Genomic DNA, 27508 nt, shown 5'->3' with positions numbered 1-27508 from the left:
CCCAGGTGGATTTTTTGAGTAGCAAGCTGCTTTTGAATTGCTAAAAACAGAACACACATTATCAAAACAGGGAATAAAAGGGGGCACATACTGCCATAAAATGTGCATATGCTAATTTATATGTATAGATGCAGTTGTTAAAGATAATTATTGTAATGATATCATTTAGACACGGGTATATTGCATTTTCTGACAGTATGGAAGGCTGTAACCAGGAGACTTGGATGCCTTGCTCAGTGTATTGTTTGGGGGCAATTTCAGAGCGAGCCCTGAATTTTCAGAGTGAGCCCACTCCCCCTTTGAATGGTTCTTTATTGTTATACTGGACTTGGAGTGACTATCCCTTTAGGCACAAAACACCTTCAAAGCAGAGGACAGCCTTCTGGCAGCCCTTCAGAGAGTGTGCTGTCCTGTGTAAAAGGGACACTGGGCCATACTACAACCATCTCAAATACTGCTTTTGAAATATTGCCATGCAGCATGGAAAATGCTGTTTGAGAAAGATGAGACTCAACAGTTCGTTCAGCATGTATTACTGATTCTTATGCTGTTGTTTGGATTCTGCCCCTACATTTTCCCTTGACACATTTTCCCTTTTTAAACATGACTTTTTGTTTTACCTTTTAAACAAATCTCTATCCGAGTTTTTGATTTCTAATTCCAGCTTCCTTATTTGACCCCATTTATGGTGCTCCATTTATGGTGCATATGCACTAGAACTGAAATAGGTGAGTTGGAGCATGTCACAGGGGCTGTCATTGGTTTACAGCTATCCATCTCATACCAATCTCATAGCTCAGGTAAAGGGTGGTGGTATGCTCTTTATTACCTCTGTCCTTTGGGTGTGGCATTGTGCCCTGAATGTGCTCAAATGGACTCTTCCTCCTTCCCTGTCCGTCTGTCAGTCTCTCCCTCCCTCCCTCCTAATCTAATTGGACTTGCATAAGTGACCTGATAGAGTCTTGCAAAAGAGTGAAAGGAAAACCAGCAGCAACAACAAACTCCTGACAATCTCACTGCGAAAGGGATGATCTACTTGGTTCTCATTTTGGGAGCAAAGGTTTAGTTTCTCTTGACAGATCACCTTTTTATAGCTGTCAAAAAACAAAAACAAAACCCCACTCTGAAAAATACAAGCAGCCTCTTAGGGTCAGTATTTATGAGGGTTTCCTGCTGCACTTTGACAACTTGGCAGGAATTGCCTTTTGCATCTGCACAAGTGTACACTTCTATAAACTGAATGAGATGTTTTTAACTGAGTAAATTTGCATACATTTAGAATAGTTTTTTTAAAAAGGTGGCAAACCAGTGACAGTCTCTCTAATATGCTGCTTGGCACTTCAAAGGAGCTGTTACTAGCTGTCAAAACTAACTGTCAAGATCACTTTTTGCAATCTCCAAAATAAGGGAAAGATCACTAAAGATGGGGAAAGGAAATCACCTTGCATGCAGTTTGGGTTCATGATTGGTGGGTGGAGCAGATGAGTCCTGCCTTGAGTTCCCCTGGGATACCTACAGGAGTACCAATGATGGAATGCGGGACAACCCATGGGTGAGCCCTATCAGCTCATCCTGCATAGCTTATTTGCAGGGTGGGATGGCATACAAACCCACACAATGTTTTAACTGTTTGTTTTCAGCATCTTGGTTATGCGTCAACCAGTTGAGCACTTAGTGTGTGTATTTTTGAATAATTTGGGTATGATTTTATTCTACTTTTTATTTTTATTTATTTATTTTACTGCAAAGTATACCTAAATGGATAATTATTTACTGCATTGCAGCTGCAGTTTTTTCATTAACAACATTTTGCTGACTCAACTTCCTGTTAATATCTTTCTTTACTGCATTTTATTATTATTTTCTTTATTACATTTCTGTACTGCCTTTCTAGAACCATTTAAGGCTGTTTACAGAAATTTGGAAAACAAACATCACGAACAAAGGCATAGTAAAATGTTTATCTTAAAACCATTTGATTAATGGTTTTAGCTAATGTTATCTAATAGAAATATCCTGGGTAACCTTAGTTCCTTCTTACTTTTATGAAAATGGCAATCATTAGATGAAAAAAGGAAAAGGAAAACAGGGTTGGATGTATTGTAAAGAAAAGGCTGTTTTCTAGAAGGTGAAAAGACATTTAGCCTGAGGCTGTACTAAAAACCTGTAATTCTATCAGATTATGCTGTGGTATTCATAGAGACAGTTCGCAACTTGGTCTCAGTAACTGCAGTACAAGAAAGCAGAGAGAGAGAGAGAGAGAGAGAGAGAGAGACTGACTTTGATTCATGTGAGAAAGAATGGGTTGTTGCATTTTCCAGTGAAAAATGCAGGCATAGATCACACACATGCAATTGCTGGTTTAGTCTTTGACCTATGAAAGCAGGGGATAGGAAGGGAGGGAGGAATGAAATACTTTCTTCTACCACTGGCACAAGAATAATGGAGCAAATGAAACCGGGCCAATAATGTGCAAGAGGGCTGATGGAAAGCAAATCATTTATGTGTGCAGCTAGTCTGAATGGCCTGCCACGTGGAAGCCTTTTTGCTGAAGTTACACTATGTTAACAAAATATTTAAACACATCAGAGTAATGGAACAGTTGAGACTTTTGCCATTGCTTCATTATGTAAGCAAGTGCAACTCTGTAGTAATTATTTCCTTAGGTTATATTCTTGGACGGAAATCCCACCTGCACTTGGAAAGCATTGGTATGACCACCTGAAAGTAATGAGATCTATAAAATAACATTTCTGGAATTATAGGTATGTATAAAGCCCAGAAGTGAAAATTTGATTGATCATATGTGTTGCTTCTAAAAATAATATGGAAAGTGGACCTTCATGTCTTAATCCAGGTGATTGGCTCTCCCTACAGGGATCTGTCCTAGGTTCACTGGGAAGGGCCACGATCGCCTTGTACTTCATAAATATTTTGTAACAGAATCGCTGTGCAATTATAAGCTGTCTGTATAATTTAAAACTTGCTATTATACTGCAGCTCCTTCTCTGTTATTTGCGGTTTTATCTAAAGTTAGCTTAGATCACTAGAACTATTTGGATTTACCTGTGGTTTACACATGATAATTTGGGTATGTTGAGACTCATTATCTAATTCTTGAGACATTGGACAGTTTTCAATGGAGCTGTGGCTCATACAACCCCTCCCATTGCGTCTGCTGTACAAACATCTTCTCCTGTCAATTGCGCAACAGAGATTTAATGCTTCCTGTAGGAAACTCCAAAACAAACTGTTTCAGGAGCAGGACATGTCAGCAAAGGTCCCTTAAGTGAACTCTGCTGACATTTCTGCTTATTTCTAGTTGCTCCCAAAAGCATTGAATCTCCACTGGCTAAGTGGCAAGTCTCTGCAGTGGCATGGAACTGATGGGGTTGCCACGGAATTGGCAAGGATGCAACCACCTGTTGAATGCTGCTCATTGTCATGCAACCATTATCATGAAAAAGTGATGTAGATCACAAGAAGAAGCTTGGAAATTGACTTTGAAAATGGAAAACATCTTGCCTTCAAACAGTCCTGCCCTGAGAGTAGGAGGAAATTGATGTGAGTTACAAACTATATTCCATTGTTGATGCAGATGGTCTGACAACCCCCCCCCCACACACACACACCCTTGTTCATTGCCAAGTTGCACATACTTTAGTGCATTCAGAGAGCATTCACTTTTAATGGATATATTGCCACTTAGGCAAAGTGATGCCTGCTAGCTTTTAAAATAAATGTCTACCTCATTTGACCTTTGACATTAACATTTTTAGTGAATTCATTTAGTATTTCATCAAGTTAGTTAATCACAGTGTAAGTTTATGAGGAGTTGCTAATGATCGTTTCTAATTGATCTTTTTAAAAGAAAGAGTACACAGAACTTAAATACTATCAAAATGCATATGTTACTTAAATATCCCCGTTGTATTTCATGTACAATAGAGCAATTAGCTGACACCTAAATTTTGGGCATGGCTGTCAAAGTTTCATTAATAATAATGGGACAGAGACCTAAGCATGTGTTAGTTGTTCCAGTTGAAATGAATGGAATCTAAATTAACATAATGTTGGCTAGACCATGCCATATGACAGAGGCAGCTGTGTTCATCATAATTTCAAATCACAATTATGAAAAACAGAAAAGACCACAATAGTCTTAAATGTTACGATTGCCCACACTAATGGTACCTCCATTGGAACAGTTTTCAGAGGGACAGCTGTATTTGTCTACTGCAGCAAAAAGAACAAAGGTTCTTCTGCCACCTTGAAGATTAACACATTTCTTATAAAATGTATTAGTCTTTAAGGTGCCGTAATACTTTCTGTTGTGTCTAGAGACTAATAAATTATTCCTGTTACTGGAGTGAAAACTGAAGAATGCAGCAATCATTCTGCCTTTCTGTAGAGAGACTTATTTAAGGGTGTGTCATGAAAAAGAGATATAGCCCATTAACCTTTTTAATGGGCCATATACCTTGTTGTAGCAACAACCCATGTCAGCAGATTATGAGGTCTGTGAATTTTAGTTACATCTGCTCCATCATGCCCCATAGAAAAAAAACTTTTATTACAAAATGCCAAAGTTTTAAAATGCACATATTTTGTTCAGTTATACAGATTTTGCTTTTAAGTACTCATATATTCAAAAAATACCAGTATGTTGAAAATAGACTAACATCTGAACCCAAAGACTATTTCACCTTCTGCAGTCATTTACTCAAGCACTTTGACCTCAGTTTTGCTGGAGGGCCCAATTACATTGTTTCTTAGATAAGGCTTTTTCTTTAATCAAAGTTATATTGATTTTTTTTATCAGATTTCAAATAAATTTGGCTTATCACTGTATGCTTTCAGGATTCCCACAAGAGGGAAAGTCAAAATTACATGATCATGGGGAAGAGGAAAAGTAATTTATTGGGACATGACTTATTTTTAAAATTATGACTTCTCATCAGCATTCACTTACTAGTGTTTAAAGTAGAACAATTGATTTATATTACCTGTCCCTACAACAGCTTGCTGAAGTAAGCCTCACATCTGTTTCCACTGTATATATAGTGGAATTGTGCACTGAGATTGACTTCCTTAGAGTCAGTTTATGAGTTCATTGCTAAGATAGAAACTGAACTGTTGATCTTTGAGGGTAAAATTATGGAGCCCATTTGCAGTGTATGGCTGTGAAAGTTGGACCTTAAGAAAGGCTGAGCGCCAAAAATTGTGGCCTTTGAATTGTGGTGCTGGAGAAGACTCCCAAGAGTCCCTTGGACTGCAAAAAGATCAAATCAGTCAATCGTAAAGGAAATCAACCCTGACTGCTCTTAGAAGGCCAGATACTAAAGATAAAACTCAAATACTTGACTACCTAATGAGAAGAAATATGTCACTGATGCTGGGAACGATTGATGTCAAAAGGAGAAGGGAACAGAAGAGGATGAGGTGGCTAGATGGAGTCACTGGGGCAGTGGTTGTGGGCTTGGGTGGACTCTGAGGAATGGTGGAGGACAGGAGAGTCTGGAATAAAATTTATTTTAGAACTGGCAGTGACATGAGAACCTTATGACCCAACTGAGCAGGACCTGGGCCTTGAACTGTTGTTGTTGTTAGTCGCGAAGTCATGTTCAACCCATTGCAAACCCATGGACAACACTCCTCCAGGCCCTCCTGTCCTCCACCATCTCCCGGAGTCCACCTACGCTCACACCAACTGCCTCAGTGAGTCCATCTAGCCACCTCATCCTCTGCCGTTCCCTTCTTCTTTTGCCATCTATTGTTCCAGCATTAGGCTCTTCTCCAGGGAGTCCTTCTTTCTCATTAGGTGGACAAAGTATTTGAGTTTTATCTTCAGTATCTGGCCTTCTAAAGAGCAGTCAAGGTTGATCTCCCCTAGGACTGACCGGTTTGATCGCCTTGCAGTCCAGGGGACTCGCAGCAGTCTCCTCCAGCACCACAATTCAAAGGCCTCAGTGCTTTTGCGCTCAGCCTTCCTTATGGTCCAGCTTTCACAGCCATACATTACAACTGGGAAAACCATAGCCTTGACTATATGCACTTTTGTTGGCAGGGTGATGTCTCTGCTTTTTAGTATGCTGTCTAGATTTGCCATACCTTTCCTCCCCAGGAGCAAGTGTCTTTTAATTTCTTGGCTGCAGTCCCCATCTGCGGTGATCTTGGAGCCCAGGAAAATACAATCTGTCACTACCTCCATTTCTTCCCCATCTATTTGCCAGGAAGTGAGAGGACCGGATTCCATGATCTTAGTTTTCTTAATGTTGAGTTTCAAGCCAACTTTTGCATTCTCCTCCTTCACCCGCATCAAGAGGCTCTTTAGTTCCTCTTCACTTTCTGTCATGAGAGTGGTATCATCTGCATATCTGAGGTTGTTGATATTTCTCTCAGCAATCTTAATTCCAACTGGTGATTCATCTAGCTTCGCCTTTCTCATGATGTGCTCTGCATATAAGTTAAATAGACAGGGTGACAGTGTACAGCTTGCCGGACTCCTTTGTCAATTTAGAAGCAATCAGTGGTTCCGTGTCCAGTTCTCACTGTTGCTTCTTGACCCGCATATAGGTTTCTCAAGAGACAAATAAGATGGTCAGGTACTCCCATCTCTTTAAGAACTTGCCACAATTTGTTGTGATCCACACAATCAAAGGCTTTAGCATAGTGAATGAAGCAGAAGTAGATGTTTTTCTGGAACTCCCTAGCTTTCTCCATGATCCAACGTATGTTGGCAATTTGATCTCTGGTTCCTCTCCCTCTTCGAAACCCTGCCTGTACTTCTGGTAGTTTTCGGTCCACATACTGCTGGAGCCTAGCTTGTAGGATTTTGAGCATAACTGCTAGCATGTGAAATGAATGCAATGATGCAGTAGTTAGAACATTCTTTGGCATTGCCCTTCTTTGGGATTGGAATGTAGACTGACCTTTTCCAATCCTGTGGCCACTGCTGACTTTTCCAAATTTGCTGGCATATTGAGTGTAGCACTTTTACTGCATTGTCTTTTAGAATTTTGAATAGCTCAGCTAGAATACTGTCACCTCCACTAGCTTTGTTGTTGCTCAGACTTCCTAAGGCCCATTTGACTTCACATTCCAGGATGTCTGGCTCGAGGTCAGTGACCACCCCATCGTGGTTATCAGGGACGTTAAGCTTTTTCTTGTATAGTTCCTCTGTGTAATCTTGCCACCTCTTCATCTCTTCTGCCTCTGTTAGGTCCCTGCCATTTTGGTCCTTTATCATGCCCATCTTTGCATGAAATGTTTCCTTCATATCTCCAATTTTCTTGCAGAGATCTCTGGTCCTCCCTATTCTATTGTTTTCTTTTATTTCTTTGCACTGTTCATTGAAGAAGGCATTCTTATCTCTTCTAGCTATTCTCTGGAATTCTGCATTCAGTTGGGTGTATCTTTCTCTTTCTCCCTTGCCTTTTGCTTCCCTTCTTTCCTCAGCTGTTTGTAAAGCTTCCTCAGACAGCCATTTTGCTTTCTTGCATTTCTTTTTCTTTGGGATGGTTTTAGTTGCTACCTCTTGTACAATGTTCCGAACCTCTGTCCATAGTTCTTCAGGCACTCTGTCTATAAGATCTAATTCCTTAAATCTATTTGTCACCTCTACTGTATATTCATCAGGGATATGATTTAGGTCATACCTGAGTGGCCTGGTGCTTTTCCCTACTTTCTTCAACTTAAGCCTAAATTTTGCAACCAGAAGCTCATGATCTTAGCCACAGTCGGCTCCTGGTCTAGTTTTTACTGACTGTATAGAGCTTCTCCATCTTTGGCTGCAGAGCACATAGTCAATCTGATTTCTGTGTTGACCATCTGGTGATGTCCATGTGTAGAGTCGTCTCTTGGGTTGTTGGAACAGAGTGTTTGCCATGACCATCGTATTCTCTTGACAAAATTCTACCAGCCTGTGCCCTGCTTCATTTTGTACTCCAAGGCCAAACTTGCCTGTTATTCCAGTTATCTTTTGGCTTCCTACTTTAGCATTCCAATCCCCCATGGTGATAAGGACATCATTTTTTTGGTGTTAATTCTAGAAGGTGTTGTAGGCCTTCATAGAACTGGTCAACTTCAGCCTCTTCAGCATTAGTGGTTTGGGCATAGACTTGGACTATTGTGATGTTGAATGGTTTTCCTTGGATTCGAACTGAGATCATTCTGTCATCTGGGAGATTGTATCCCAGTACTGCTTTTCCTATTCTTTTATTGACTAAGAAGGCTACTCCATTTCTTCTGAGGGATTCTTGCCCGCAGTAGTATACCTGATGATCATCTGAATTAAATTCCCCCATTCCTGTCCATTTTAGTTCACTGATTCCTAAGATGTCGATGTTCAGTCTTGTCATCTCTTGTTTGACCATATCCAGCTTGCCTTGATTCATGGATCTTACATTCCAAGTTCCTATGGAGTATAGATCTTTGCAGCATCGGACTCTCCTTTCACCACCAGATAGATCAGCAACTGAGTGTTCTTTTGGCTTTGACCCAGTCGCTTCATTCTTTCTGGCGCTACTAGTACTAGCCCTCTGCTCTTCCCCAGTAGCATATTGGACACCTTCTGACCTGAGGGGCTCATCTTCCAGCGTCATATCTTTTTACCTTTTGGTACTGTCCATGGGGTTTTCATGGCAAAGATACTGGAGTGGGTTGCCATTTCCTTCTCCAGTGGATCAAGTTTTGTCAGAGCTCTCTGCTATGACCTGTCCGTCTTGGGTGACCCTGCACGGCGTAGCTCATAGCTTCATTGAGCTATGCAAGCCCGTTCGCCACAACAAGGCAGTGTTCCATGAAGGAGGGGCCTTGAACTAGAAGCTGAATATTTATGTTCAGTCAAATGTCACCAGTGAAGATCTAAGATATTGTTTAAATTGCCCACTGAGCAAACCTGTGGTTCCTGGGAGAGCATCTGAGGAATCATAAGATACTGAACATCCCTCAACCAAAACTGTAATCTGCAATACTGCTGCAACCTCAGGAAGGGAAATAAGATTGGACTATTTCACATCTCCCTTGCAGCTACTGCAGAAAGCACCACACCCACCCTTTGAGATCACACCCAGCCTTTGAATTGTTCAGGGAAAGAAAAGAACAGACGGTAGGCAGGGAGGAGAAGCAGCTGTAGGAGAAGTTCTACAGGATCCTGAAACAGCACCATCTCTTGTCCCATGCAGAAAAGTTAGGTCAGCAAGACAAGCTGTGAAAAGAAAAGAAGAAGAAAGTGGAGACATTTTTGCCTCTTTCTTTCTACCCAGGCAGTTTTCTGCTGTCTGGTCAGAGGTTTGACAAGAGGTCTTTGAAGTTTAGCCTTCTTGAAGCCGTAGATCTATTGAGAGGGAATCCCTTTGGATTATGCTCTTTGATGCCTTTCTCAGATAAAGGGATGGTTTAAAATAACTTACTATTAAAGTAACTTATTATTTTTGCTGAGGTACCTCCACATAAGTAAAACATTAGTAAAAGCATAAGCACTCCTCCGTTCTTGGGCAGCAAACACATTTGCATGAATACTAGTGTTTCCCCAGAGTAAAGAGGTTAAAAAGCCCCATACCTGTTCTGAAGCTCTTTTGTGCAAATGTCTGAGTCTCCTTGTGTATCAGCTTTGTTAGAGTTGTGTATTCAAGTGTGTTAAAGATCAGAAACAATTCATATGCATTATCCATATGTTGTGTGTTTGCTGCACAAAATCAGAAGAGATGGATTGACCATGTTTACTCAATAAAGCATGAAGCAGCTGCCTAGCAGGTTCCCACCCATGTGTCAGTTGCATATGTTGGGTAACACTGGGCTTAATTAAACTGTTTGGGAAAAACTTGTTTGAAGCTTCCTTTTTGTTGACTAACCTGCAGGTAAGCTTTTTCTGGCAGCTCCTCTTGGTAATTGTCAGCATCTGTAGTGTAAGCAGAAGTGATTTATAGAGCGTGAAAGAGGAGATAGGTGGATATGCAGGAATCTTTTGTCTCTGCTACTTAGTCAAAAAGCTACTGTTACTATCTCATGTGGTTGCTTTAAAAAATATTCTACTGAAGCTACTCAGTGTGGAGAATAGATCTCATTGGGTGACCTGCATGTGTAAGACTTTTTATAATGATTTGTTGCCGTGAATATGTTTAGAAGATTTTTTAATCTTCTGATGCGCATAGTGAGGATACCTCTCGAAGTATATGAAGAATCACCTTAATTGATTCGGAAATGGAGATTCTTTCAATTTAAAGCAGTGACCCATATTTTTATGCTAGATTTACATTCCAGCAAATTGTAAAGGAAACTATACCTGCTCCCCTGTTTTGCAGCTGATGCTTTGCATCTTCCAGTGGGAGGAAAAGGGACTGCATGGCAAGATTATATCTATCTACTCCAAACTGCCTTCACTTGTAATATTTGCACTGAAGGTGGATTCTGTGTTGCATCTGATGCCCTCTACCCCATCCCTGGCCAACCTCCACACATCTGCTGGCTTTACTCTCAATCTCTATGCATTATGCACAAAACACTTATAAATGTTTTGGCGCTCTACATGGGGCTGCCCTTGAAGACGGTCCAGATACTTCAATTGGTGCAAAACAGAGCTGCCAGATTGCTGATGTGGGGACTGGGCGTTGTTCTCATATAACCCCAGTCCTCCGTCAGCTTCCCTGGCTTCCCATTGAAGTCTGGGCCCAATTCAAGGTGTTGGTTATCACCTATAAAGCCCTCAATGGCTTGGGTCCTGGTTATCTAAAGGAGCGCTTGCGTCCATATATGCCCTCCTGCCCCTTGAGCTCGGCGGCAGAGGCCCTTCTCCGGGAACCCTCCATGAAAGATATTAGGAGGGTGAGTACCCGGGGGAGGTGAGTACCCCACCTATGGAATGCGCTCCCCAGAGAGGTCCGCCTGGCACCGTCATTATTTGTTTTTCGGCACCAGGCCAAAACCTTTTTATTTAAAAGTTTTTTTAATTGTTAATTGTTGGTTGTATTTATTTATTGGTTTTTATATTCATGCCGAGATGTCTCCGGATTTTTAAGGTTAACTATATGATTGTTTATTTGATTTGTAAGCCGCCCCAAGGCTTTTTGCAGATGGGACGGCATAGAAATGTTCTAAGTGAATGAATGAATGAATGAATGAATGAATGTTTTCTGCTAAAGATATGGGTTGATCTAGCCAGAATTCTCTCTTTATGATGGAACCATAACCCAAACCACTGAAAATCACTACTATTCTGTCTTCAGATAGGAAATTTCCCTATTTTGCCATTAAATCTGATAGCCTGTAATGGGTTTGTTGTCAATCAGTTTATCTATTCCTCTTTAAAGCCATGTAAGCTCAAGAAAGTCATCACATCTTGGGGCCATCACTCCATAAAACAATTCTTCTGTGATATGAGCCTCATGCCAGTTCATTTCTGTAGATAGCCCTGAGTTCTCCTTTGTTGAGCCACAGGAAATCCACCCCCACCCTCAATTTTCTTCAGACAGTTTTGAATTTTATGACGTGTTATAAAATTACGTTAGAACAAGAATGGTACTCAATATTTTAGGAAGTTTGCTTGTACTTTGCTACACCTTCCACAGCACCATTTTCTTGTGGTGCCCAGGACACCTAGTTTCTCATAGATGTATCCACAGACTCAAAACCAAGGGCCTGGTGGAACAGAATAAGAGGACTTGTGGAAGGTTTGCGTATACAGAGAGAGAGAGAGCAATTTGGGGTCCCTATTTTGAGAAGTAATTGTTGAAACAGCCTTGTTTTAAGAAAAAAAAAGATAGAAATGTGTTGCCATTATTTCTTTCTGATATAAATATTTACGCAGAATAGATTTCAAGGACAGAATTTATGATCCTATGACAGGTAATCTACTTAGCCTGGCATCATAGATGTGGTGCTATATATTAAGTGGGGGGGTGGGTACAGAATAACAGAAAATAGAGATGAAGCTTTTATATGAAGGAACATTAACTATTCTTTCACATTGGGAACATATTGTTGCTTTAGTAATGGATACAAAATTTCTGTTCTCAAATCTCATGTTGACCTGCTTGCATTAATCTCCACAAAGTTATGGTTTTTCTTTCCACTGTCCACATTTCTTACTTTGAGAAAGTAGAGCTGGACTATGTACACTGTATTTCAGCTTTTTCATGCTTAGGAGCCCAAATTAAAACCAAATGACATTACTGCAAAGGCAAATACTTGTCCTTCAATAACTTTTTGCAGGAAAAATCAACTTGAAAAACTCCAGGCAACTATAGAGAAAGCCTCAGATTTGATTTGATTTTACCTTTGAAGCCTGCAACACAGTCTTCCCCTGACACTTTTGTCTTTTGATACCCACATGTCTCCAGATTTCATTTTCTCACTGCTTACCATTTTCTTTCTGGAAACGAAGATGTTGGGGACATAGAATACCTTCCAAAACCATTGATTCTGCCACTGGAGTATCATTATGACTTAGTTTATGTGTACTGAGAAGCCACCATGGATGAATTTCCCTGCAGGGCTACATGTGAGAGAATTGGGTATGTTCACCCTTGAGAAGACTGAGGGAGGACATGATACCCCTCTATAAGTACCTCAAACGCTGTCACAAAGAGGAAGGTCACAATCTCTCCTTGCTGATACCAGAGTGTAGAACATGGAATAATCAACCCAAGCAGTGACAACCCAGATTCAGGCTAGATATCAGGAAAAGTTTCCTCACTGTCAGAGCAATATGACAGTGGAACCAGTTGCCTAGAGAGGTGGTGGGCTCTCCCACACTAGAGGCATTCAAAAAGAAACTGGGCAGCCATCTGAATGGGATGGTGTAAACTGGTGTCCTGCAACAGCAAGGGGTTAACCCAAAGGTCTTCATGGCCCCTTCCAGCTCTAATATTCTATGATTCTATATTACAGTGATGTCCTCCTTTCTGAATACTTTGTGTACACTGTAACTTGTTACATGCGAGCCCAGACTTGATGGACTATTTTAGGGTAGCAGGTAGCTAATGAACCATTCCAACAACCTACTTCCACTGAATCCAGACATAACAAGAATCTATGACACCCTCACTATGCCCAAATATTCAAGATGGCCACCATGACAAGAAGCCCTATGAGGAAATTCACCTGTGGAGGCTTGTCATGTGAACCAGACCAATGTCTCAAAAACAAAAAACCCTATTTTGGCAGACTATATGAAGTTCTGAAGAAAACTGCTGAAGGAAGCAGGCTTAAAAACTCTGGGTGTCATTAGCTTGGTTCATATTGTAGGATTTCATTGGGGAATATTTATCTCACCAGGAACAAATTTGTTACATGGCTAGAAAATTACCCACTAACAAAAATGTGAGCTCTTAGTAACAGTAAAATTGTACTTGAAGTTTTATCTTGTCACTTTTCTAATATTTTTAATTTGAATCATACTTAGACATAATTATTTGGGTGTTTTATTAGTACTGGATAAACATTATATTGGAAAATGGGTTGGGTCAACAAAATGCCCCACAAACTTTTCTGTGTGTATTTTTTATGAGTTCTGAATTAAAAGTACGAAGATGTTCCCATCCCATTTACATTAGAGCAAGCTCCATTAGAGCAGTGGAACTCACTTCTAGTGGACATTGTTGTAATTTTTCACTGGTTTTTTGGAAGGCATGCCTGATTATGTTTAGAATATCATATCCTGAACTATATGGTTGACATGTATATATAGCTCCATTTTAGTGATATATCTTATGTCAGTTATATTGACCCAACACAACTTTTTAGCCTGCTTTCAGAGAGAAACCCAGTTTTTCTGTGCTGAGTTTTTCTCTTATGGAAACTGGATGTCCTCTTTTCCCTTCTACTCAATTTGAAATAGAAACAGATGCTTTAGTTCTGCAGCACCAGGAACATACTTCATAACATGTTAGTATTTTCCCTAAATGATACCTGTATTTGCTTGCCTGAAAGTGCTTTAGAGCAAAAGAAATACCACACGCTCTTGGAAACACAAGATTTATCAGCAACAATGTTGATTCAGGGAAGGGTGTGTGTAGGATTTTTCCCATACTGGATGTCACCAAATCTTTTCTTGTATTTCTGTGATGTCTGAATTTTTTCTTCTTTCGCTTGCTGATTTGTGGAAGGGTTTGGTTTATATATACTGGATAGTATCCAGCTGATGCTGTGCTAGCAGAAACCAGGTTCCAAACTATGTGCAAGAGGAGAGTCCAACTGATGTTACAGTTGTGCAAACAACTGTATTATCTTTTGTACAAGTACAATGCACAACATAACAAGCTCTACTTATTCTCTTTGGGCTTACAGAATGACACTGGTGTATGTGGCCCTTTGACTGAATTGTCCATGCTGTCATATGTTGATGTTTGGTTGTGCTTTAATAGTATGTTATTAGGTTTATCTGAACTCTTAAGTATTTCTGTTGTCTCACTGAACTGTATGGTTAGTGTCTAATGCTACAAATGAAAAGGGAGGATCATGACTAGCAACAGAAGCAGAACACTAGCTTTAGAAAGTCCTGATCATTGAAGCAGGCTCAGAAGTGAAGATAGCCCAGGACTCAGCTGGTGGGTTAACAAATTTTGAGTGAACTTGGGAGCCAAGTTAAAATGTGTGGTTGCTGGAATGTGGACATATCCCAAAGGGCAAAGTCTTCTCCCTGACCTTTGAAACACAGCAAAAGGTCAAAGACTAATAGAAGCACCTAAGATAATAGTGAGAAGTGGATGCTTTCCAGCTTTCTCTGTTTATTGTTACTAAATTTGTAGCTCTCACCACTGAGCTTGTGAGGGGCTTGTTTCAATGAGCCTCAGCATCTGAATTGTGCTCTACTTCAAAGCTACTTCTGAGGGGAAGCAGAGATATCTTTTGGCTCTCTAGAACAAATGTGCAGAAATTACACAGCTAGAACAGACTTCCCACTGAGCACCCTAATTGTTGTATTCTGCCCTGCTGCAACTTCCAAATCAGGCTCCAGAAGAGGTCCATGCAGAGTGTTTTACAGTAGGCTTGTCTTTAAAAAAAATCAGTGGTTATCCCTATCTTAGAACAGGCATCATTTTTACACTAGCTAAGATTGGTAGTAAGGCCACCTGGGCCTCTAATGACAAAGATGAATGGATCTAGCATTACCCCCATTCCTGTAGAGGAAGTGCAACCCCATCCGGAACAGGTATACATAACATTACCTGTGGAAAATGTTAGTGTTTCAAGATGCATGTAGGTGTGTGACATCTGTGAGGTTGTTACAGATGATACTTCCAGTATAGCCTTAGGTTCTGTAACACACCATCCTTCCAAGCTGTTTTTGTTTAGGAGTAATAACATCACTCAATCCCGTTTTCTCTCCACTAGCTTGCAGTTGGTTTTTATTCTCTACTTGAAGCAAGTGGTAAAAATTCAAAGTGCTTCCTCTAAACAGGAGGTGCCAAGTGGATTCATAGTTACTGCTGTTGTTCAAAAATGCGGGGGGGGGGGAGGAGGCTGTGAAGGAAGTTTGTTTTGTTGTTGTTTGTCTTTTTACACACAGGCAAACAGCAGATACTGTTACAGGGGGTGCCATTGTGTTGCTAACATGGACTTTGCACATTTTACAAAGTGCAGTTCTGCCATAGCTTGGCCATTATCAGTGAAGTCAAAGCTAGTACATGATGTCACGTCTACCTATGTGAGTGGTGACTGAGAAAGCTTCAATTTTTGATTCAGAAAAGGAGAGAGAAGATGCAGCCTTGAAGCTGGCCAAAGAAAGCAAAATAATAACGTTGTGGAACTGCCAAAAGGAAGCCGCTTTGGTGGGCTGTGAGGGGCTGATACTGGTTTATAACACTGTCTGTGCTGTAGCCCTAACCATAAAACAAATTCAAAGCTGCATCTTATCTCCCTTCCCTGGTTTTTCTCCCTTTTCCTGTAATGTCCCTTGTGTTTCCTCAACAGTATAAGAAGCTGTCTTAACATCTAACTCAATACTCTCCGCACTGGCTGGCAGTGGCTCTTCTGGGTTTCAGGCCATGAGTCTTTTTTATTTTTTATTTTGGAAGGGCAGAGGATGGAACTCAGGACTTTTTAGTATGCAAAGAGTGTGATCTTCAGCAGAGCTAGAACAGTTCAAAGGAAACCTGGCTCTTTGTGTTGTATATTATCAGCCATTTCACATAATATACCTATTTGTCACTGAACTGTACCACTTGGACTGTGGGTAACAAATGATATGTTTCCTTTTCTAATGCTTCTACCCACATACCCAGCTAGTGTGGCAAGAAAGGTTTGGGTATATTGTTTTCCCTGAAGTGCTAGCTTTAAATGTGTCAAACATCTGATTCCCTGCATGGAATCTGAAATGATCAATGGAAGTAATAAAATAAATCACACTGGTTCGTTGTTTCTGGCCTTTCTAATATTTTAGCAGAGTGGAAGGTACATAATAGGGCAGGTGTACAAGCATGTGTGCAAATTTTTCTCCTAATACATGATATACTGGTTCAGGAGAATCTGAGCAGGCTACTGCAACATTGAAATTATTGCTTTCTACAAAGGTTGCTCAAATAATTGGGCTGGGTTATCTTTCTTTCACTAGAGTTAATTTGGGTAGAGATACAGTAGAACTGGTTTGGATAGAAATTGGGAGAATGGGCTCTAGAAGGTGATAAAGATGGAGGTGGGCTGCATTAAAATATAGAATTGGAAGGTAGGTTTGTAAGAGAAGATGCAACTTATTACACGAGTGTTCAGCAAACATTTTTAGAAAACATGTTTAATGCAAGCCTGCTAAGTAGGTGATAGACGTTCAGCTAAATTTATATGCAGTACCTGATTAAAGATTTCTTCTAGTTACAGAGACCTGAGGTTTTGCAAGGTGAGGTGGAAGGGGGAGCAGTGGTGGCAGCCTAGAAATGTGGCAGCTGGAGAACTTTTTTATCTTGGCTATAATCAGTGTACAGATTAAGCTTGGGATTGCTTGGATAATTGCACAACACACACGTGGGTGCATAGACACCCATTCATAGTGTTTAGCTTTATGAAAAAAACATCATCAAGTAGAATGTATTGATGGCATTTACAATAAGTGTTCCTGATTTTTAGGACCCACTTTTTAAAAATAGAAAACAAGTTGGATCAAAGTTTTTAGCAAACTGTTCTTCTAAGAATTGGCTATTAATCCAGGAGGGAGATTGATTACATGCATTCCTGGCCATTTCCATTTTAGTCACAGACTAGTTGAAAAAATTACTTTTTATTTATGGTTCTGTAAAGGAAGAATATGCTTAATATAGTACTCCTCGAGAAAGTACTGTTTCATCACCACCAGCACCACCATCATCATCATTTTATAACTTGAGTTACTAAAGTTTGGCTTGGACCTTAAGGTATGAGTAAGATTGAATGAATTATATTCCCAAGTTTTGTACATCTGAAGTTTAAACCAGATGTAGGTTGAGGCTAGTTCTACAGAAGCTTTGGAATTCAGCTTCCAAAAGTCTCTGCCACCAAGCATGGCCAGTGATCAGGGAAGACATCGAAGGCCCAAACATGTGGAGGCTGACTTTCTGCCTGCTCTTGCTTCAAACCATATGTCATAAATGAGGAATTTCCAGCCAGTAGGCTGAGCCTGGCATCCCACCTTTTCCACTCAGGCCTGCAAAGGCATCAGATGAAACCCCAACCCTTCCTCAAAGTTCAACTTACTCAAAAGAGAGAGGCCAGGAGAGTGACTCATGACTGAGCTGTAGCCCCAAGGAGTGCTTACCTTCTTGGGTGTATGTCTGTGTGAGTAATGTACCTTTCTGTGAAAGAGGGACATGAAAGCAGTGGCTCCATCTACTTTGAGTGGTTGCTCCATATACTGTTGCCCTGGTCTGGTTTTAATGTGGTTTGTAGGTGAAAAATGGTTCCCACTCTTGTCACAGTTGGATAATCTATTCAGTCTCAACAGGCAAGCTGGAACAAGATATTACAAGCTTTTGTACATTGTACAATTTCATTGCAGAATTGCAATCAGAGCCTTACCTTTTCTGCTGTTCTGCTATATAACCTCTTTATGATTACACAATTAGAATGTATATATCAAATTAGAATGATTACACAAATAGGACAATACATTTCCTTTTGCTTTCAGAAATTATGCTTCATTTTTCCAACTTTGCAACAGAACAAAACAGTGAGCATGTGTCTATACATGTATGTGCTCTTTAAAAACAGGCAAAACTGGTGGGTCATGGTATCACCTAAAGAAACTGCAAGAAACTGTGAATAAGAATTGATGAGTGTCCAATACATTTCTTGTATAGAAAAGTTCTGTCAGTTGGAAGGTGAAGCACATGGGTGATAGAGCTGGTTTAAGCATCTGGATTAAACTACACTGCCCAAACTGATTCTATTGGAAACATGTTTGAAGTGACATTGAATACGTATGGAAGTCCTTTCCATTGTAGTAGATTTTAGGCCTTTTGTGACTCAATTGTACATGTACACCATTATTTGCTCTTTCAAGCATCACCTTTAGAAAACTTGGTGTTTGGCCAGATCAGTTATCTTTCACACTTTCTGTCCCACTCTGTGATTACTGTGCTTCGAGTTCCACCACAGCAGTCCAGCTTGTCAGTGAGGAGTCAACTAGCCTCTGGGTGACATTGTGCAGATTTCTGAAAGAAAATCCAAGTGCTTTTTCTTTTAGAAAAATAAAACTGTTTAACAAAAGTTAGTCTTCGAGCATTCGTCCATCCCTTCCTCGATCTATCTTTCTATTGCCTTTCTGAAATCAGTTGAGGGTTAGGGTTGCAAAAATTTGGATAAGAAAACAAGTATCTCAAACAAAAACCTCGCAGTACAATATGTTAAAAGCAACCTTCAGACTGTACATCTTTAAAAACCAAATTACACTCCGTCAGCTTCCTACAGTCTATGGTGTGGTAGTGACAGACGATGCACAATCTCTGTAAGCCAAGGGTACTTTCAAAAGGACCCCTCCTAAAGTGACTGAACAGGTGTATATGAGATAGGCAGTTCCTCAGATAGCCAGGCCTTGAGCTATTTAGAATTTTAAAGGTTGAAACCAACAGCTTGAATTGATCCTGGAAAATGGTTGGCAACAAGTACAGATCTTCCAGTAGTGGACTGATATGATTATGAGTCCAGGTACCAGTTAGCAACCCAGGGCCAAATCGTTTACCAACTTAAGTTTCCAAATGCTTTTCAAAGATTGTTCCATGAGTAAATAAATGCTTGGTGTTCATGTATTATGGCTGTGAAGGCTGAAGTAGATGATCACAGCCAGGATTGGTGCTTTCCTTTCGGTGTCACCAATGCCACATTTCTGCACAAGCTGGGCAGACCAGGTTCTTCAGTGATGCCAATTAGGCTGAAGTACCAGTCCTGGAGCTTTCAGCCAGCGTAGCTGAAGGATCCGTCTATTGGCCAGGGTCTGTAAAACCCAGTCTCATGTCTGCCAGGACCAGTGTCAGCAGTGGTCATCCTTGGGCAACTTCCAGATTTGTCATTTTAATTTCCCGCCATGCCCCTAGTGTAGTATTGCCTTGAGGCATGGTAGGAAAATAAAATGGCAACTGGATCCATCTACCCTATGCCCATTGGAGTGTTGTAGCTGGGCCCCACTGCTGCCAGGTAAGCTTGCAAGTACCACCAACAGTGCAAGGGTGGGCACCACACAGAACGCAGTTTACTCAGGGACCCTTCAGGCCTGGCACTCATCAGTCCAAGCAACTTTCTCACAGTGGGAGGATCCTGCTGGTTGATGATCTTGTCCGCCCGCCCCACCAATAGACACACCCGCTGCTAGTTAAATAGTTCAGCTAGTCTGCCTGCCCTGAATTATGCTTTCTGCTTCTAGTCCTTCTGATCTTTGGTTGCTGTTTAGAGAATATGACTTTTGCTAACCTGGGCCCATCAGCCTCTTCTCCTTTGCCCCCAAACACCTTACTGCTGGGGTCTGCCAGATTCTGACAGCTGGCACCACCTCCAAATTAGAAATTTAGGTGGGTCACTTGCAGCTTGTTCGAAATGATCAGCATTGCGAGTCTTTCTAATGCCTGTGAATTTCCTGAGTGGAATAGAAGCAGGTCAAACATTTTGTAACAGTGTAGCCCACAAGAATGCAATCTTAATGAAAGGCTGTTCTGTCTTCCAGCCGTTAATATTAGCTCTTCAGTTGCGCCTCTTCACAGACGTGCATAGATGTCCTGGCTGCTATTTTTACTGTTGCATATGGAAGAGGACATATGTGTGGCAATCGCAAAAGCCAAAGAAACAGCTGAGAAAGCTTTAGTTAAAAAAGGAATGTGCAGAGCAGTCTCTTCTTTATGGTGGAGTTTCACAATAAGAGAATGGAAAAGCACAAAACATGGAACCTGCTCCTTCTCAGACTTCTGGTTTAAATCCAACCAGCATTGTCTGCCATGGCAGCAGCTAAAATTAGAGGGCAGTGTCTAAGAACTGTTGCCATTGATTGCAAAGTTGCCGAATGGGAGACAAATGACGTGTGATACTCAGTCCACATAATTTGTTTCTCACTCCCCCCCCCCCCACTCAGCTATAATTGTAGAAGCTGCAAACTTTCTCATTGTGCCATTTTTCCCCTGATCAAAATGATTCATTGCCAGGTACTTCGTGCCCTGCAAGGAAAGCTTGCTGGTTTCCATTTCTTTTCCCCATTCAGCTTAGGCAATTCTTAGCTGAAAGGCAGCATATGGGGAAGTGGCAAAGAGCCATCCCTACTTTTTTCCACACCACTCTTGCAATTTAATTTGGAACTTCCATGACTGTGTTTTGTAAAGCAACATTTGAGGACAAGCTGGCTAGGACTGAGTGTTGCAGGTAGCCTGCCCTGAGGCAACCTGGTTAATGGCCCTCATCATTTCTCTTTTTCTCACTGTATAACACTGTGTGTTATTACCATACAATCTGTGTAATAAAAAAGGATGTGTTTCTGCCTTTCTGTCCATCTGTGTCATCGTGCCATATTTGTGAAAGGCGTCTTCAGTGTAGTATGTACTTGGGACACGTAAGCATGTCCAGCTTGGGGATATTCTGTTTTTTAGTGCATTGAGGGAACAATCCAATGACCCCAAGACAGCATCCCCAAGATAGTTTGGACTCCTAGTTCTGAAGCACTCTGACCTTGGAGCTAGCAACCAGAGCCTTGATCTGCTCCTCACAACTGGCTTGGATAAAACCATGTTGGAAATGAATGCAAAAAAGAGATCTTGGAGAGGAGTAAAGGGAGTGCTTGAGGAGGAAGGGAGAAGACGGGGGTAACCAAGACACTGAGTATCCTGCAACCTTTCCAATCTCTTCCCCCCTTCCTCTGAAACAGTATTGCCAGACAGCTGTCTAGCTAAGGAGAGGAGTAGGAGGCAAAGATAGCCTCCACCACCCTCAGCTCCAGTTGTACCCCAATTAATTTAGATGTGTCTAAACGAGTAGAAGCCTATGGTGACATTTTCAGCCATGGAGGAAGCACATACCTTACAGTTTGAAGTCAGGGAAGATTAGTAGGCCAAGGGATAGAATCACATAGGTTTCCCTTTGCTATTCAAAGGAATGCACTGGACAGTCTCTACCACTGGGGGCTCTAGGAGTGCCAGCAGTCATGGCAGGAACTAGGCCTTGGGGTGCCAGCAATCCTGTCTGCATTAAACTGTGAGCTATTCTGACCCATAAGAATCCAGATCCAATTGCTAGTACTATACAATCTATACTATACTATTTCTTTTTACTCTGTTGGTTTTTCATTATTATTATTATTATTACTCTTATATTACAATTTTTCTTCTTCCTACTGGGAAAACCCAACAACACTTCCAAGTGAGAATAGTGGTAATTTCTTCTTGGTTTTCATGGAAGAAACAGATATATGGCACTTCACAAATAGAGGGTTTCTGGAGCCACTAATTAGGATTGTGCAACTATTTTCCCTATTAGTTCTTGATAGGTTTTTTACAAGGAGGAAAAGGGAAAATTTGGGAAGGGTATTAGTGGAAAACAGTGCATCTGGATCCTTCCCTAAAACGTCCTGAACGGGACAGTGGGTTAGTGCAATTAAGGCCCTCTGGAAGTATTGATAGTGGGCATAATAGAAACCTGGTGCAATGGAGAGAACCAGTGGGGTTCAATTCTTTCTGGTCAGAGACATTTGGAGAGAGACATGTGTTTCTATGCTAAAGCCTAGAAATGTGCTGCTGTTCTTGTGTCTGCTTTTGGGGTTCCCAGAGGCATTTATTTGGCTACTGGTGGAAGAGAATGCTGGACTAGATCAGAGTTTGGTACAGGTCCAGCATGGCACTTAGGTTGTTCTGTAATGTGCTTTCCTAATTTGTGTTGCTGTTGTCTGAACACTTAAGAGTTTATTGGTTTTTTGCCAGTAAACTTGATGACTGCATTGTGACCCCTATGATCCTATATGTATTCATAACTTCAGTAACAAAAGTTGCATAATGTTTTTGTTATGAGGAAAATGCTGCTCCTTGTAGTGAATCTCCTTGAATAAGCCATCTGGCTTTGATTTAAAGACAAAATCTCTTTCAACCATTATCCCATTCTCATGGAATTCTGCATTTTTTGCCTGAAATTGTCTGTCTTTTGCCATAACTCAAGAAGGTTACACTTCCTATGTTAAATGGATTAATTATTATTTATTTTGAAGCAACAGCTTGGGATCTTGAAAAGTCCTGATTTAGGAACAATGGTAACAGTGTTGTCTATTCAAATCTGTTGTACATTTTTCTCTTCAGATGTGTCAAAATATCTACATTGCTGTAAAGTTGCCTATTTGTACTATATTACTTTTCTTTTTTATAGTGAGAGATTCTTCTTAAAACTGAATCGGAACGGCTTGCCAAAATGTCCAGAAAAGCCAGAAAGACATTGTTCCCTCTTTGTGGTAAGTCATTTCATTTGTTTATTTATTTGTTTTTATCTGATAACTTCATAAAATGAAGACTTTGTTATGGGATTAACTCCTCACAAGCATCCCAGTTGCAGGGAACAGAGAGAACCTTTGGGTTATGGGGTGGCATAGAAATGGAAATAAACAGAGGAAAAACCTAATTTTAATATCCAAGAGAAGTATATAAGAATGAAACCAACATAATGGTGCAGACTTAGCATCTATTTTGTTTAATATATCTCCATTGGGTATAAGTAGTTGCATCACGCAGGTATGTTGGGCACCTGGATGGCTTCACCATGTGTTTCTGAACTGTATTTTGGTTTTAGTATCAAAATAAACTCTTACAATTAAATATGGGTTGTTCAAAATTTCAGTGCAACTTTCTTTTTAGGCAATAGATGCAATGTCTAGTGGTATCATTCGGCAGATTCCAATCATGTTTGTGGACATTAAATCTTTACCATGAGGTTTTGCTCATTTGGTGGAACAGCTGGTCACACAGTGGGTTATGCAAGTTCACAAGCAATTGTAAAATAGATTGCACAAGAGTTATGCACAACAGACTGTGCAATTGCTTGTGCAATGATAGTTGCAGAAATGTGATATTGGATGGATTCTCTTTTGTACAGTTCAGAACCTAGTTTCCACTAACGCAATGTCACTTGTGCTGTTATAATTACAAGGCTGGATACTACCCAGTGCTGCATTTTAAGAAGCAGATATTATTTCATTTCACTGGGACTTACTGAGGAAAAAATATAGTGTGACTGACTCCCTTTTACTCTTCCTAGGGGGAATCTTCATGTTCTAGAAAGCAGGACTTGACATATAGTAATTATTCAAACTTAATAGAATAGGTTGTGATCTGGTTTCAAAATCCTAGACAGAGCTGATAGTACTGCTGGACTTAGCATTTAACTCAACTCTTTCAGGCATTACTCTTTCATGTTCAGCCTGCAATCTGAAACACACACTGGAGAATAAGCTCCACTGGCTGCAGTGGTACTTATCTCAGGTAGAATCATAAGTTGGAGACAGGCAGGTAAAACAGTGCATTCACTGCATGGAATTCAGACCTTGAGCACCCCAACAGATAGCTGCCCAATGCTTGAAGAGCATCAAGTGAAGTAGAGCCCTGCCTACGTGGGAATTGGTTCTGCTGTCATAATGGTCTCATTGCTAAGTTTCTTTTAATGTTTTTGATATCATGCTGAATAAACATGCATAGGATTGTGAGGTTATATATCAAAAATATCAAAACCACCCCTCCCCCCTCTCTTTAAATAGGTGATCAGAGACCTGGAAAGAAGCACATTTAGAAATCCTAAGTTATGACTATGTTGATATATGCAATCAAAGTTTCACATGATGACTTGACCCTATTGTTCTTTCTTTACAGGATTTGGGAAGCAGTGAGCTCAGGAAGGACATCTATATCACTGTGCATGTTATACGCATTGGTATGCATCGTCCTTTCCCAAAACCTTTCTTTTAGGGGTTTGTTAGGTAATTGTATAAGGGCAGGCACAATATATTCGCATTTATAATAATTATTCTTCTTACTGTTAAAATGTTGAGGTCACCAGTTAGTGCTTAGGCTGCCTTCCTTTTAAAATATTAATAGCTCCTAAAAGTCGGTATCGAAAAAAATTAGGCCTGGTGGGACTTAAGTTGGAGTGCATGTAGATCAGTGAGTTGTTCCATATTGTTGTTTTTTAAAACAACAACCCTTTATTGTTTATTTTAAGGTCTTTATATAACATTTTTTGGTTTAAAATCTTTCAGTATCATTTTTAGAATACAATCAACAAGGAATGCAGCATCCCAAAATAAAACCACCAGGTAACTTGCGAGCAGGAGTTGAACCTAGGAGTTCATTGAAAATGAACAGAAGCATTTGTGTCTGAAGGGCACAAATTAGCAGAGCTCCACTACCTGTCCCATTCCACCCATTTCCAGGGTTTCTTTCGGAAATGTTACTTTCTGTAGCATGTGCTTCATGAGAGCAACAGAGCAGCAGAGGGGTGGCAGCAGAATTGAAATTTCCCCCTTCCTTTTCTGAGAGGAAGAGTCTAATCTGTGCTCTGTAGCACGCTAGTTGCTTTCTTCTGTGTACATAGCTCTTTTTCTCATGGGAGAACATTTGAATATTCACTCTTTACCTGCAGCCTGAAATGACACTGCAAACAGCAGCTTTATGACCACATGAATAAGCTATTTCTGTACATTGATTTCAGGCCATGTATAGAGAGAGGGATGGGGTGGGGTTTGTTTCTGTGACCTGCTGAGGAAGTGTGGGGCCAAGGCAAAACCAGACTTTTTAAGTAGGTATGGGAAATCTGGATTCCTTTGCCTCTAAAGAGCCAGCTGTTGTCTTGTTTACCTGCCACAAGTGCTAAAATTATCTTTCATTTGTTTCTGTCATTTCCTCATAACATTAGACTTTCATGTATGTTTGCATGTACAGTACATGCATGTGCTTGCATACAAGCATGGATGAGTTATTCCCTTCCTGAAACAGTTCTACTAGTGGCTAATGTTAGTCTAGATAAATAATAATCCAAAGACAATGTGGAAGTAGCATAGAAGACCAGAGTGGTTATCTCATTTAAAAAAAGCTATCTTGTGAACTTTCTTGAGTTAACTGAAATCATCCTTACCTGTCATCCACTAGTGGTATTTCTCCCCTTCCTCCACTCTTTAGCAGCTAGGTAGTTTGGACTTTAAAGCTGTAACAGCATTTTTAAGCCTTCCTCCAAAGAATGCTGAATCTATACCTTCATTTTTTCCTGACTGCTGTAGTGCATATATTATCGTTGTACTTGGTAATTGCTTATACTGCAAATTGTGTTAGTTTAGCAGATGACAAAGAAGTAACATTAGTTCCCTTTTAACCAGTATTATAGTTTCTTTCTTTATTCTAAGGCTACAAGGGGTTATTGTCCAAAAGAAACAGATTGCCTACCCCAGTATAGAATGTCTGTGAGAAAGTGTTGTGACAACTTCAGAACTGCAAGCAAAATCTTTCCTCCCGTTATTATGCTGGATTGCTCCTCTGAACATTTGAAAGTCAGACAAAGAATGGTTAAAAAATGGCAAATCTGCGTGACGCAGAACAATGTTTGAAACAAGAGTGATAGACAAAGAATCACTCTGTTGTATGATATGGGATCTAGCCATAGAACAGTGATGATGCTAAATTTCAGTGTTGAGATCAGAATTGATGGCCCCTAACTCACTAACGCATTACAAACTCCACTACTGCTCCTGTTCATGCCATCCTCTACTAACTTAGAGTTCCAGTGTGGTTTAGAGCTGGGCAGGATCTTTTTTTCCTCTTGAACTCTGAGATCCACTGACCAGAGCCTGATGCAACAGGTATTCACTTACAGTTAAACAATTCAGTGTCCGGAAATCTCTTTTGAATATCAAAAGTAAACAATCATTGGATTTCTTTCCTGGAAAAGCTCATTCTTGGTTATCCAAAGTTTTCTTCATTTCAACGGTATACTTTGGGATTGGGGGTCCATCTTGTCGATGCTATTGTTTAAACAATGGGAGTTTATCAACTTCAAATCACTCAGAGGTTCACCAGTAGATCCAATTCTACTGGGGTAGAGCCCCAGGTATTGGATGTAGGGAAAGGAGCCACATGTCCGAATTACCAGTAATGCAAAAACCTTGCTGGGTACATTTGTCTAACTCAATCTGACATACATTGCAGTGGATAAAAGCAACAACCCTTTGACAAGAAGGGTGATGTAACTTTGTGTCCTGTGCTAGCAAGTAGTGGGACCAGATGACCTTCTATTCCCCTTCCAAATCTAATATTATGTGATTATGTGAAGAAATAATGTCCATATAGGTCCACCCAGTCATTTTATTTATTTATTTATTTATTTATTTATTTATTTATTTATTTATTTATTAAAACATTTTTATGCCGCCCCCATTCGCCGAAGCCTCAGGGCGGCCTTTATCCATCATAAGGTCCTTTTTACTAGTTAGCTTGCTGTGGAAATCCATCTGGATCCTGGTGTTTTGAATGGGTCAGCTTGCAGTATGATAGTGCACCAACACACATAGTTTAAGATGAAAAAAAGAATAATAATTTCTACTGATTAGATCACATGTTAACTTTTTGCAACACTATGATGGTCTTCATGGATCATCATAATGAGACAGCTGCAGGAAAGTCACCTTGCAGTAGGAAAAAACCTGTGTGAATTCACATTTGATTGCAATTTAAAATTCTAGAGATGTTAGCTATGAATGTCAAATGGCAGAGTTAGTATTCTGTTCACTACATTTTCTGTTTGAGTTGCATTTGCTCAGCTGTCTATAGTCCCTGATCTTGCGAAGACTAGAAAAGACTCTGTGGTGTTTTTGTCTTGTTTTTTCATTTCACCACAGTCAGACCCCAGTGCAATTTTTAAGGACAGGCAGCACAACATATTTTAACACAAAGAAGATGTGACAGGCAAAAGAAGCAAGCAAGGGTGTAGATTGTCAGGAGTTATGTGCCTTTTGTCACCACATAAATTAAACTTATAGCTCATGTGGATTGTGAAGAGGGAGAGAGGATTGGGGAGTGCAAAAGCTGCTAAAATTTGTCAAAGCAGTAGCAAT

General features: G+C 40.4%; 1 protein-coding gene across 6 annotated transcripts in view; it reads left to right on the top strand.

Moving 5' to 3' along the window:
- Positions 1-27508, top strand: part of DOCK4 (dedicator of cytokinesis 4) — a 269237-nt gene that overhangs the window by 109592 nt on the left and 132137 nt on the right. For all 6 annotated transcript variants that reach the window (XM_044422953.1, XM_044422952.1, XM_044422951.1 and 3 more), the window contains exons 9-10: positions 22789-22870; positions 24279-24339. In XM_044422953.1, coding sequence (XP_044278888.1) covers positions 22789-22870; positions 24279-24339 — 143 coding nt within the window. The remainder of the gene's footprint in view (positions 1-22788; positions 22871-24278; positions 24340-27508) is intronic.

This window comes from Varanus komodoensis, unplaced genomic scaffold (assembly GCF_004798865.1).
Source record: "Varanus komodoensis strain SLA01 unplaced genomic scaffold, ASM479886v1 scaffold13_1, whole genome shotgun sequence".
Taxonomy (NCBI): domain Eukaryota; kingdom Metazoa; phylum Chordata; class Lepidosauria; order Squamata; family Varanidae; genus Varanus; species Varanus komodoensis.
This window is presented reverse-complemented; position numbering and strand designations above follow the sequence as displayed.